General features: G+C 45.1%; 1 protein-coding gene across 3 annotated transcripts in view; it reads left to right on the top strand.

Moving 5' to 3' along the window:
* PRKG1 (protein kinase cGMP-dependent 1) overlaps positions 1–10,953 on the top strand; it is a 527,620-nt gene extending 516,667 nt beyond the window's left edge. For all 3 annotated transcript variants that reach the window (XM_049810177.1, XM_049810176.1, XM_049810178.1), the window contains 4 exons: positions 936–1,058; positions 1,142–1,204; positions 2,209–2,275; positions 6,805–10,953. In XM_049810177.1, the coding sequence (XP_049666134.1) occupies positions 936–1,058; positions 1,142–1,204; positions 2,209–2,275; positions 6,805–6,903 (352 nt within the window). In that variant the 3' untranslated portion in view covers positions 6,904–10,953. The remainder of the gene's footprint in view (positions 1–935; positions 1,059–1,141; positions 1,205–2,208; positions 2,276–6,804) is intronic.
* Positions 10,954–12,519: the final 1,566 nt, after the last annotated feature.

Below are 12,519 nucleotides of genomic sequence, written 5' to 3'. Positions count from 1 at the left end.
ATGGGCATCGGGGCCGGCACCGCTGCTGAAAATAGATCCGAATATTTCTGCCATTGTCACCCTGATTAGGCGAGGGACAGGTTCAGAGCTGGCGTGTGCTGTAGCGGCACAGCACTGTGCTGCTGAACCTAATAATTAGTTTTTCCACTTTAAGTCACAGCTTCCATGCAGACTGCTCAAAGGGCAAGACATGAGCAGGCTTTTTAGGAAATGCTCTGAAATGACACCGAAAGTTCCTTTTTGGCCCTGAATGAGCTGAACATGATGGAGAAAGGGAAAGGGTTTGCAATTCAACTGGAGAGGTGCAGTGACGGGCTGCCACACATCTGAAAAGGAGGAGATGGACCTGACACTTGAGTCCCTATATCTATCCCTTCCCTTACTTAGTTTTGGATGTATATATTACTGCTCGTGCTGGCAGTAGCAGCTTCCTTGCACTTCCTCACCTCATCCCCCATCACTCACTCCCATCATACCAGAGCTGGAAGAGGATCCATCATCTCAACCTGCTTATCCTTTGGGGCTAGACCCAAGCCCCTCATTCTGTTAAAGCAATGGAAGCCTAATGAATCCCCACTGAAAGCATGTCACAACATCAGAGAATAAGCCAGCGAGCATTGCTCAGACCCTTGTTCCTTGGGCTGTTGGGACGTGGGCCATCATTGGACGTGAGAGGTTCAGCATGTGCTGCTGCAGAAAACATGCCTTTACTCTTTGGTACTTCCCTCCAGCCAGCACCACTGACAGTATCAGAGCTCCTTGGCTGAGAAATTATTAAGATCAGAGGAAGCAAAGCATTGCTAGTCATCATCTACCTTTTCTCATTTTAGTAGGGTACTATGTTTTGCTTTGGGTGGGTGGGGAGGTTTATCAATCTTCAATGCTATTTTAAAGACAAGCTTTTAATCTTTTTCTTTTTCCTTTCCCCTCTGAAGTCCCCCTTTCTCAGGCCCAGACCCCATGAAGACCTATAACATCATATTAAGGGGAATAGACATGATTGAATTTCCAAAGAAGATTGCCAAAAATGCTGCTAATTTAATTAAAAAACTATGCAGGTAAGCACATGAAATATAATCACCTTAATCTTATTTGCAAAGAAATTAATTGTTCAGTAACCAATTTGTTATTCGTTTTATAGGGACAATCCATCAGAAAGATTAGGGAACTTGAAAAATGGAGTGAAAGATATCCAAAAGCACAAGTAAGTGTATTCTCCAGCATCCATCAGATCCAACCCACAGAAACATGCATTTCAAGCACTTCAATTTTCAGCAAAAAATACTCTCCATGTGCTTTAGAGTCTTAACTGAATTTCCATCAGATTCTTTTTTTCCCAGTGTTTTGGTATAGATGCTAGCCTTGCCTATGAGCAAAACACATTGCACAATGACCATTACACTTTAATTACTCTAATTGCAGAAGAGCACTTGGAAGCAATCCAACTTGGCCACTGCCTGCTTGGATTTTTTTGGTTTGCAGAATCACTTTCCAAGGTTTTCCTTGATTTCCCTTCCCCCCTGCCCAACACACTTTCTCTCTACCCATGACATTAATTCATCATCCCTTTTGGTCTGATGGGAGAGAGTTGTAAAGTGATGTCACATAGGTTTTCAAACTGCTGGAGGGGAATAAGAACAAGTTAAGAGAGCCATTGCAGAAGCAGGTTATCTCATCCGTCTGTGCTAGTGCTTCTCTTCTCCCATCCCCAAAGCAACAGAAATGGGTTGGATGGACATTTTGGGTGGACGGGTTGAAGACTCAGCCCAGGACTCATCCACCCACCTAAGCTGCCGTAGCTTGAGCAAACCCGAGGTGCCCGAACCAGGAGGAGGACATCCCTGTACATGCCCTTAGCTCCCTATCTCATACGAAGAAAGGACATTAGGGGTCTCATACGGGAGGGATCGACCCTATAGAAAGGAAAGAGCAGCTGCCAGGACACCTGCAGTGAGGAACGGTTTTCTTCTGAGCATTGGTAATTTGTACTTGCCATGGTATTATCACTGGGTTGCTACACATGCTTCGTTTTCAGTCCCCAAAATCATACGTAAAGGTGGCAGGAAAAATTATTAAGGCTAATTGGACAATTTGAAGAAGATGAGTACAGGAGTTGAAACCCACTGTTTAAGCAATTTAAATTTAAATTTTCTGCGACAGAGAGATTTTCGCCATATGTCTTAACTTTCATTATTCCCTCCCTTCTAGATGGTTTGAAGGCTTTAACTGGGAAGGGTTACGAAAAGGGACACTGACGCCTCCTATAATACCAAGTGTAAGTTTTCCTACTTATTTTCTCCTTCTTGGCCAATAAGTTTCTTTTACATGAACGTTGTAAGCTTCGGGCACTAATACACTGGAGTTAAGTGGCAACAGCATGTGCTTTATTTCTTCTGAAGATGCTTGAAGAAGTCACATTAGAGACATTTCCAGCTACACTTGGTCTCCTGGTGGTCTCTTCCAGGAGAGGGCGGTTTGGGGAGGGCATGACTGCGATGAAATGCTCTTTGCAGCAGGAGATTGGGGCAGGATCATTCACTACTACACGTCTTTGTCTTCCTCACCTGCTCCACTTGTTTCTTCATCTACTTTTCACATTTCAGTGGAGAGCTGCCACTTTCACCCCTTCTCTCAGATGTGTCCTCTTTCTTTCTCCTTTATTCTTATTTCTTTTGACGAGGCAAGTGGGATTTGTATGCCATCTCCCTTTTCTTTTGCATTAACCTTTCTCTCTGTCTTTTCTTTTGTGCTTTTTGGTCTTTTTTTCCTGCATCCGTGTCCTACATGAAAAGCCCTGTTACCGCCTAGTTTATGTTTAACTGGGAGCAGACGCGGAGGGACAGCTCGACTCATTTTCCTTTGGAGCAAAGCTCTTCCTTTGATGTCTTTGTGAGCTCTTTACCCACAAAGCCTGCCACAAAGGGAAACCAAACAGGATTAGCTGATAGAAATTACCTTGGCCCCTTCTGTTCTGCAGCCTCCCCTCCTTGTTTCAACTTAATCCCTTTCTCTCCATGCCTCTCCCGCGGGATCACCGAGAGAATGACATTAGCAATCGTGTTTAATTGCACCCCGTTGCTCTGTCCACCCATGGTCCTGCCCCTCCTGCAGCAGCGGCAGGCACAGCTCCAGGGCTAAGTCTGCCATCCCAAAGTTTTCTTAGCAGCTAGGAAAGAGCAAGAGGGTTTTGCATACCCACTTTTTGCCCTGTGGGCTGCAGAAGTTACTGGCAGTTAGTGGGAGAAAGCAGGATTTTGCAAATATCCTAATAATCCTAAAGCAGGATGCCCAAAGAACATACAAATGTTTTATAAATCAAAACTGTGTTTTTTGTGTTAAGCTTCTTTTTAATGACTATTAATTTGTCGGCGGTACTGTTCACCACATTTCAAGTCAGACGATAAAGTCAGGTTTGCTCCCTTACATCCAGTTACAATTTGTGGTTTACCTGTGCAGGATGTCAGTGTAGCCTGCAAATGCCCCAATATGTTTCTCTAATTGTTTTTAGTGGATTTATAGTTTAGTAAGAGCATTTCCAGTACTGCTTTTACCCAATATACATACGGACCCTGCAGGTCTAACCCTCAGATGGCACAACCAGCAGCAATGACTTCAGTGGTACCTGCTCTCTATGGGCATGAATTGCTCCCTGACATCCCCAAGCTGGGACATTGCCCCACCACCAGAAATGGTCTCTGGTCCTTTGGCACTGCCTAGAGGAAGGCCGCTCTCCAGCCTGTTGTGCAGGAAACAATGTTTTCTTTGCTATTTCAGTTAGATCCAACACGGTAGGAGAAAAGGTTTGGGTGCTGTTATTTCTTGGCATCGTCAAGGCTGTGTGTTTGTGGGACTAGTGGTGTCCTACCAGGGAACGTGTCTGTGGTTGCTCCCAAGAGAGTGATCTGCTGTCACTCTTTTGGCCAGCACACCACCGTCAAGGCTTTCCAAAGTAGAGAGGAGCATCCTTCCCTCTTCAGAGGAATCCTTCTTCCAGGACAACTCAATGTTAACAGCCATACGTTGCCCTAATCCCAATTCAATCACAGCTCATTCTTTCCTAGAGCTCTTAGGAGTAACATCTTCTCTAGACATACTCCCAAGATCCTCTCCAAAACCTGCCTCAATTAACTAGTGAATCTTGTCAATCCCAAAGCTGTCTGTCCCTCTCGGCCTCATTTTCCACAAGTTTTTCAGTTGCTTTGGCAAAAGTCCCAACTGCCAATAAAAACCATATGTGAAAAGAGACCCAAAATACATAGCTCTGGGGGAAAAAAATCCATTTTTCCTTCAGTTAGTGCACCTCTCTAGAGACTAGCTTTCTATTTTTTATAAGAAAAAAAGACCTTCCCCAGCTCTTTAACCCTCATTAGCAGTTATGTGGTACTACCAGTGAGGCAATCGAAAGCTGCTCCTTAGCTCTTATTCCATGGGATTTTAGGAAAGATCTCCATTTACAGCCTGCTGCTAGGACATCACTTCAGGCAGCAGCTGAGCCTCAATACCACAGCTGAAATCTGTGACTGCAGCTGTCCTTAAAAGCTTCTCCTGCATCGACTTTTCCAAAGATGCTCTGTCTTGCATCACAGCTCTTGCCTTTGAGAGTGACATGCAGACCTCTGCGCCGTAATTCATCTCAAGCCCTTATGTTGGTAAGCCATCAGAAAGCTGACACTGATGTTTGCACTTTATCTTCTTGGACAGGAGATAATTCTAGAGTGTTCCTTCTTGGCTGGCAAGGCCATCAAGAGGGACATTTGCTCCCATGTCTCTGACAGTGAAGGAATGCAGGCCACGTAGGTGACCTGGAGCTCAGAGCTGTGGGGAATCACAACAGCATTAGCATCACATAATGTCAATCAGCAGAGTAGCAACTCGTCCAACCTTTTTTCTCCAAATCCTATTTTTTCTAAGAAAAAGAAAACCCTCTACATTTGAGGTGTTGGATATACTCAGCCTTTTTATTTTGTCAGATGAATGCACAAAAGGCAATCCATTTCCCAAAGTAGGACTTATTTCCCTTAAAGCCTCATCTAAGCAGAGCTCAAAAAAACCGTGCCTGTGCTGCTAGGTGCTCCCAGAGTGGAGATCTGCAGAGGAGCCCCGGGGAGCTCCATAGATGCTTTCCCGCAGTGCAGTCCACTTACACATTGTCCATCACTCCTGAGAGGCTTCCTATGAGGACAGGCTGAGAAAGTTGGGGTTGTTCAGCGTGGAGAAGAGAAGGCTCTGGGGAGACCTTATAGCAGCCTCCCAGTACCTAACGGGGGGCCTACAGGAAAGATGGGGAGGGACTTTTTACAAGGGCATGTAGTGATAGGACAAGGGGTAACAGCTTTAAACTGAAAGAGGGTAGATTTAGATTAGATATGAGGCAAAAGTTCTTCCCTGTGAGGGTGGTGAGGCACTGGAAGAGGTCGCCCAGGGAGGTTGTGGCTGCCCCCTCCCTGGCAGTGTTCAAGGCCAGGTTGGATGGGGCTTGGAGCAACCTGGTCTAGTGGAAGGTGTCCCTGCCCACGGCAGGGGGGTTGGAACTACATGATCTTTAAGGTCCCTTCCAACCCAAACCATGCTATGATCCTATGATTCTGCTCCCAGAGGGAGACCTCACGTGGGGTGGGCTGAGAGAAACAGAGGGTTGTGGTCCAGCCCATGAGACTGTGGAGGAGGGCGAGTGTGGAGCACCCCAAGGGTGAGGACCCAAAGGGGGAAGGCTCTCCAACCCAACAGTGCCAGCACCAACAAAGTAAAGAGATCCGGTAACTCAAAAGAAATTAAATTACAGTATTCAGTACACAGTGAAACATCTCATCAGTCTGTAGTGCTCCACTAAGCTTTTACGGAGTTGTTGTTTTTTTCAAAATGAGTTGGATATTCAAGAATCTTAATTTTCCCTGAGATGTTTCTGGCAGCAGGAAAATGCTGATGCAGCTGGGCAGCAAATAAATTTAGAGCTGAAGTTGGAGCTCTTGTTGATCAAATAGTCTTTTCCCAAGGTTTATAGCAGCATCCAGCATCAAATACAACTCCTGGACTGTAGGCTGGCCTCTGGCTGTGGGTAGCTTTTCCACCAGCCGCACACGTGAAACGGCTGAAAAATGCAGCAAGTGTTTTCTGCTCAGCACTCCTATGGCAAGTGCAGTCCCCTCCAGCCTGCACTGGCTACTTGGGGTATGGCTTGAAGTACCGATTTTCTCTAGTGAGACACGGATTCTTTTGGTCTGGAGAGCTGCTGGTCTGTTTCTGTATTGTTTCATTTTTTTAAATTGCGTTGAATGTGTCAGAGACTCATTGTAAGAAAGTTTCAGGCACCGTTGTAAAGCAAAAAAATTAGAAATTATCTAGTTATGGTAGATTTTAAATGACATTATTTCCAAAAAAGAAACATACTTGGCTTTCATCCTCAGAAGATGGGTTTCTCTGGTAGGCTCCCTAGACTGAGCAGTACTTGTCAGGAAACGTGAAGGTGGCAGGGTCCAGCTCACAGCCTCAAACTCAGGATCCTGGAGCCATAAATTAGATATCTGGGCTTTGGGGAGGCCCAAGGCTTTTCTGCCAACCTCGTACCGATGGGTAGGACAGTTGCTCTTGAACCAGAGACCCCAGAGGGCCTGGATCATTAGAGTAGGAGGGCTGTGGGAAGTCGTCCTGAGATTCAGCAAAAAGTGTTGAATGCAGAACTTTTCTTCCTTGCTGCAGTTAGCAATGAATCCTCTTAAATGATTGTGGTTGTGAGATCAAGAGGAAATGTCTGCAGGCATCCACTTTGATGACCGTCCCCTTCTTGTCACCCTCTTCTTTCCACAGGTTGCATCTCCAACAGACACAAGCAATTTTGACAGCTTCCCAGAGGACAGTGATGAACCACCCCCTGACGACAACTCAGGATGGGACATAGATTTTTAATGTATTTCTCTTACCTGCTTCTGCCTTGCTGAAGACAGCTTCCTGGGACATGGCTGCCAGCAAAACCGAAAGAATTGGGGAGGATTAGTGCTCGGGGTCACCATGATGCCTTGATTGATGCTGCTACAGTAACTACAGTGGCATTAGGACTTATTGCTTAGATGACAATAGCGCTCTTCATGTTTTATGTTCGAACTTAAAGTAGCAGTTGACATGGTGGTCCTGACACAAAGCCTTTCACCGGTAAAGAAATATGTTTTCTATCACTACAACGATCTCGCTACGCTCTTAATTATAAAAGTCGAGAGATACGTAGTGTAAGACGCACTTAATTCTAGCTGCAAGGTACTGGCTTTATCAGTAGGATCAATAGTAATTTATTAAGTGCTGTAGCTAAATACAGTGCAGGATTTGGGCTACTCCCACCCTCCAAACTCCGGAGGTCTTCTACTGTAGGCCAGCGTAGGAGCAAAGGAGGACCACACGGTACTGGTCAAAGAGTTCATGTCAAAGCAGTGGTAAAATTTGTCCTTTTCCTTTCCGAGCAGTATTCATGACAAGACTGAATGTTACCTTTCCTCTTTATTTCAGAGATTTTTTTATTTTAGCCTGGTAAAACAAAAGCACAACTGCTCTAGATCCTGTTAAGGCAGATATGGGTCGCTTCTCTCATACAGCTGAGAACATACTGTAACATGACATTTGGGTGTTTTTTTTTTCCTTTCCCTTGGTACAAATACATAACTGCATGAAAAAAACCAACCATAAAATTAATCCATTTTACATATAAAATAGTGCTTAAATAATGGTCCTGTAATAAAGTGACAGCAGCCCACTGGTCTTACTGGTTAGCTATTAGGCATAAAACTAAGCTTAACTTTTACCTTTTTAGAGCCTGAAGGGAAAACATAAGACCCATAATGTACTTTATAGGTGCTATGTACATCCCTCATCTGTGAATATACCTGTTCAGTCAACCACCATTTCAGAAATATGTAGCAAGAGGCATCGTTCTCCGTCACGCTCTTAGATGATTTTACGTCTCCGTGTCTGCATCTCTTCCGTGTTTAGTACAAAGCTAATTAAAATAAAAGGTGGTACCGGGCCAGTTTGCTGGCTCTGTTTGTAATATTGCCCATGAAAATGTAATCCTAATTACACCAGACTAAGGAGCTCCACAGGAAAATCAGTGGAATTAAATGGAAAATCGATATTGGATGTGGTCGTGCGAGGTCTCCGTGTCTCCAGTGTACTAGGTCCCCAGTGACCGTCTTTAAGGCACAGCAATGGCTAGAGCCGAGTCGGCTTGTACGGAAAAAGGAGCTGGAGAAAACAATATTATCGTGTGTCCACTTTTCCCTCGCTTCCACTGTTTTTCCTTTGCTTGAGTACAGTCTCTCCTGATTTATAGGACATAACAGAGGAATCCTGTCCTGGATGCCTGTTTGTTGTGTATACATGGGACTAGAAGTTTATCCCATCATACCAACAAGAAACATCAGCTTTCAGACTCTGTAACAGACCCTGCCCCAAAAATTAGCAGATGCTGCCCCAGTTCATCTCAGAGCTGCCGAGAACTGTTGTATACGCTGGAAGGCAGAAGATCAACTTTTGCTGAAAAGTCATTTGTATGACTTTTGCCTACATAGTACACAGAAAATGTATGTTTTAGCAGTAAAAAATTATTTCCCTGATACTAAATCCCCACTCTTTCCCATGTTCCTAATGAAAGTGACTTAATAGAGCGTATTGAAAAGGTTTTTTTCTCCCCTTCTTTGGCAGCATTGATGATGTCTGCTGTTTGCCAGCAAACTAAAGAGCTCGGTCATCGCGACGCCTTTGAAAACCAGTCTGTGTCGCTAAATTTCCCTCCTCATTTTCTGAAGGGTGAGGCAACACTGTCGGCACAGTGACTTCAGGTTGTTTCCGCTATTCATTAATCATTAAAACCTTGTTTTTCCTTCAAAACCATAGGGAAAAGACAGTAATGACATCTCCCAGGAATTACTCATGTAGGGCAAATACAGGCTCGCTTTTCAGCCTTTGTCTGAGGGATGGAAGACACTGAAAGCCAGTGCTGAGTACTAGGGCTAAAGTAATCACCAGGCATCTTAGCAGACAGGCTGCTGCCTAAAAGCCAAATTCTTTTCTCGCATCCCCCTGTTTTTTCACTCGACGATGCGGCGACATTGGAGGAGAAAACTTGCTGTCGTTGGTAACTTTGTACAGAAGAATGTAGAGAGGAGTTTGTCCCAAAATGATGACATTTAGTAGCTGAGATGCAGTTGTCAGTCAAGGGGTTGCCAGGAGGAAAGGGTATCACAACGATTTTGGGGGGCAACCCAAGAACGTTACGGGAAGAAGGTTTTAAAATGGGCTGATGAGTTGGTTTTTTTTCTTCCTATGCCTTTTTCCTTGTGCCAAGCACGGTAACTAATACCTGCAGCGTGCGGCACGCGCTGTACTGAATATAAGTTTATTTTGATATCAAACACTTCACTCAACTTTCATCGCCTTTCCTAAACATACTTTAAGCAACATACTTAGCATATATATATGAAAAATGCCTTCATTTATAAGTAATATATTTGAGTTACATTATATATATATATATATATATATTCACAACAGCAGATTGCCTCTGTGTTTCCACTTACTGTTCTTTCTTCTTTGTCTCCTTTTTTGACATATGGGATGACAGCATATTTACGTAAGGGTGAATCAGCTCCCGTATTTAGAATGAGTGTATTAAGATTGGTGTCGTTAAGACGCAGACGATCCGTAGCTTCTCACAGTGCTGCATTATCCATAACAAATTCTTATTTAACAACAGGACCACAAGCAAATATTTATGTAAATAGGTATTTTCGTGTTGATATTTTGTGGTACACATGTAACTTTTTCTTTTAGAGTCCCATGGCATTATTACTTCATTTTCTTATTTGTAATGTAATGTTTTTAGATCAAGGTAGACTTGAATTAATGTCATAATTGTCAGTATTATTAAACTTTATGTCAACTGTACTGTCAACTCATCTGTCCCATAGTTTTAGAACATGATTAGCTATCTGGCATTGTTGCAAGTGCCTTAAATCCATGGCATCCTATTAAAAAAGAAAAAAAAAAAAATTACAAATTTGGTGTTATGCTGCATGACAAAGACAAACACACCTCAAATTGTCGTCCTTTCTTAGCTTGCTGCGTTTTACAGTTCTTTCTGCTACCAATTTCTAAGCCTTTATTATATAATATTGATGAATTACAGAAATGATGAAGTCGTTCTCTTATTTCTGTTCAATGTACCAGAGCTGTGTATCTGTTAATGAGATACAGAGTCATTTCTGTGAAATGTATAAATGTTATGTGCGGGTCAAATTAATATATGACATCCTATCAGTCCGTAGACAGGTATTCCTGTTTTGCTAAGCTGTGCAGATTCAACCCATCGTGCCGTCCAGCGCCAACCTCCCGTCTTATACAAACCCCTTTAGAAATCTCCCACCCCGAAAAAAACGACGAGCAACCCCGGTGTGCAACCCGACCTGCGTTTTTTTGACCCGGAACCCCCATGCAAAGGCGTAGCTCGTTTGCACCACTCAACAAAACAGGATCTGTGCTTCCCAACCCCCCCCCCCCAACTCCTTCTATATGCAACCCACCGCGGAGGCGAGCCCTCGGCGCTCCCGCAGAGCTGAGCTGGAAAGCTGGAAGCTCCTCGTCCTCTGCAGCTCCCCGGTCGCGTAAACCAGCCGTAACGCCGAGACTTGGGCGGTTTTAGGGCTTTACCGGCGAAAGGGGAAATTTTGTTTGGAGTTGCCTATCGTCCCGAGTCCCAATTTATGCTGTTTTTACACAAGCCCCTTGTTTTATATTCTTGTTTTCTCCAGTTTTCTTCTTACATGAAAGAGGTTTTGTTTGTCAGACAAATGTCAGTCATCCACCGGTCATCGGCCGGTTGCACTCTTTTGATGTAGATTTAAGAACTTTTTTTCATAAACTTTAACCGCTTTTGTTTTGCTCTGTATTTTCCCTGCAGCTGTAATTGCCGAGTGCCTGTTGTATACTTTATAGAGTTGAAATAAAAATAATTACTTTTGAATGGCGTGTCAACGGCTTTCTTCCACAGCAGAAACCACGTTTGGGGGAGTTCTTCTGGTTAGTGATGAAATTGGGGTTTTTACTCTCATTTGTGACAATATGTAGTAAGAGACAACTGAACAAAATGTATGGTGCTTACAGTTTAGTCCGGCACCCAGATTTTCTGCAGGATGCAAAGGCAAATGGCCACAGTTACTATACTTCAGTGTTTATTTGAGCAGCAGCAGCATCCCGAGCAGCCCAGCGAAAGGGGTCCGAGGCCAACGGGGGTCCTGCTTCAACCAGGGTTGGCACCGAGTGACCCCACAGCTCGCTGCCAACCCAAATTATTCTCTGAACCTACTAAGCAATAAGCACATTTGCAGCACGTTTACCCTTCAGGGATCAAGAATTCGCTTTGTATTTTGTTTGCTGCCAATATAAGCGAGTCCCGGGCACGCAGCTGGGAAGGGACCGTATGTCCAACACGAGCTGTGTCATCCCTAGATGGGATGTGACTGCAAACACCCCCCGTGTCAAAAAAAATGGTGTCCTTGTTGTCACTGTCCCTTATGAGAAATGCTAAGAGTGGTGGGGATGGAGGCGCAGCCATTAATGGCAGCTTGTGGGATGTCATGAAGACGTCACCCTGTATTCAGGCTGCTGAGACTCTGCCCATCCCGATGGATTTAAATACATCCTCGGGAAACCGCGCAGCCCCCGTGTGACAGAACTGTCATCTTTTAAATCTCAGGAAAGTCACGGTTAAGGGCGTACTTCCACGCAATGCGGACACAGAGACAGGTAAAAACTGGGGAAAGGAGCAAGAAAACATCCTCCTAGGAGGGAAATAAATTTGATGATAGCTGCCTAAGCAGGAAGGAGCTGGGAAACGTCCCGAAATGATTTTGCAGGAGGCAGCAATCACAGATACGAGTTACTAATACACTAAAAAGCCCAGGGTGACGTGGCCCTCACCTGAAACTGTGAGGGGAACAGAGGGATTTCGGGACAAGGTGCGGCCCTCATTCTTGCAGGCTAAAAATAGCAAGGCCCGGGTTCGCCTGACTGCGGCGGGGATGTCCGCCGGCTGCTGATTCAGCAGCACCGCTTCCGCCAGCACCTGCCTTAGGTGCTCGCCGAAACTTTCCCAGCCAATTATTAGCCCGGCTGGAGCCTCTTGGGCCCGAGTAGGTGATAGCAGGTCCCCGCAGAGCGACAGCCGTACCCTGCGCGCTGCCGGGCTTTGACTTGCAGGAGGGTGACGGCTGAAATCGCCCACCCTGACCGGAATAAATCTTTGGGGTGGGCTGAGGCAGCCCTGCCGGGTTCAGGCTTGTTGCCCGTATGTTTTCTTTCCAACCCCGCTTTAAAAATAAAGTTAAATCCGGGCATTGGGCCGTTATCGTGAAACCCCAAATTAATTAATTGGGGTTTGCTACTGCACTTGCACGACCTCCCGGGGGTTGGGGGGGGGGGGGGGGGCGGTGGTGCCCCGGCGCGGCCGCCAGGGGGCGCCGTCGTGCCGGCCGCGCCGCG

Source organism: Accipiter gentilis, chromosome 9 (assembly GCF_929443795.1).
Source record: "Accipiter gentilis chromosome 9, bAccGen1.1, whole genome shotgun sequence".
Classification (NCBI taxonomy): Eukaryota; Metazoa; Chordata; class Aves; order Accipitriformes; family Accipitridae; genus Astur; species Astur gentilis.
Note: the sequence above shows the minus strand (reverse complement) of the source record. Positions and strands in the feature narration are given on the sequence as shown.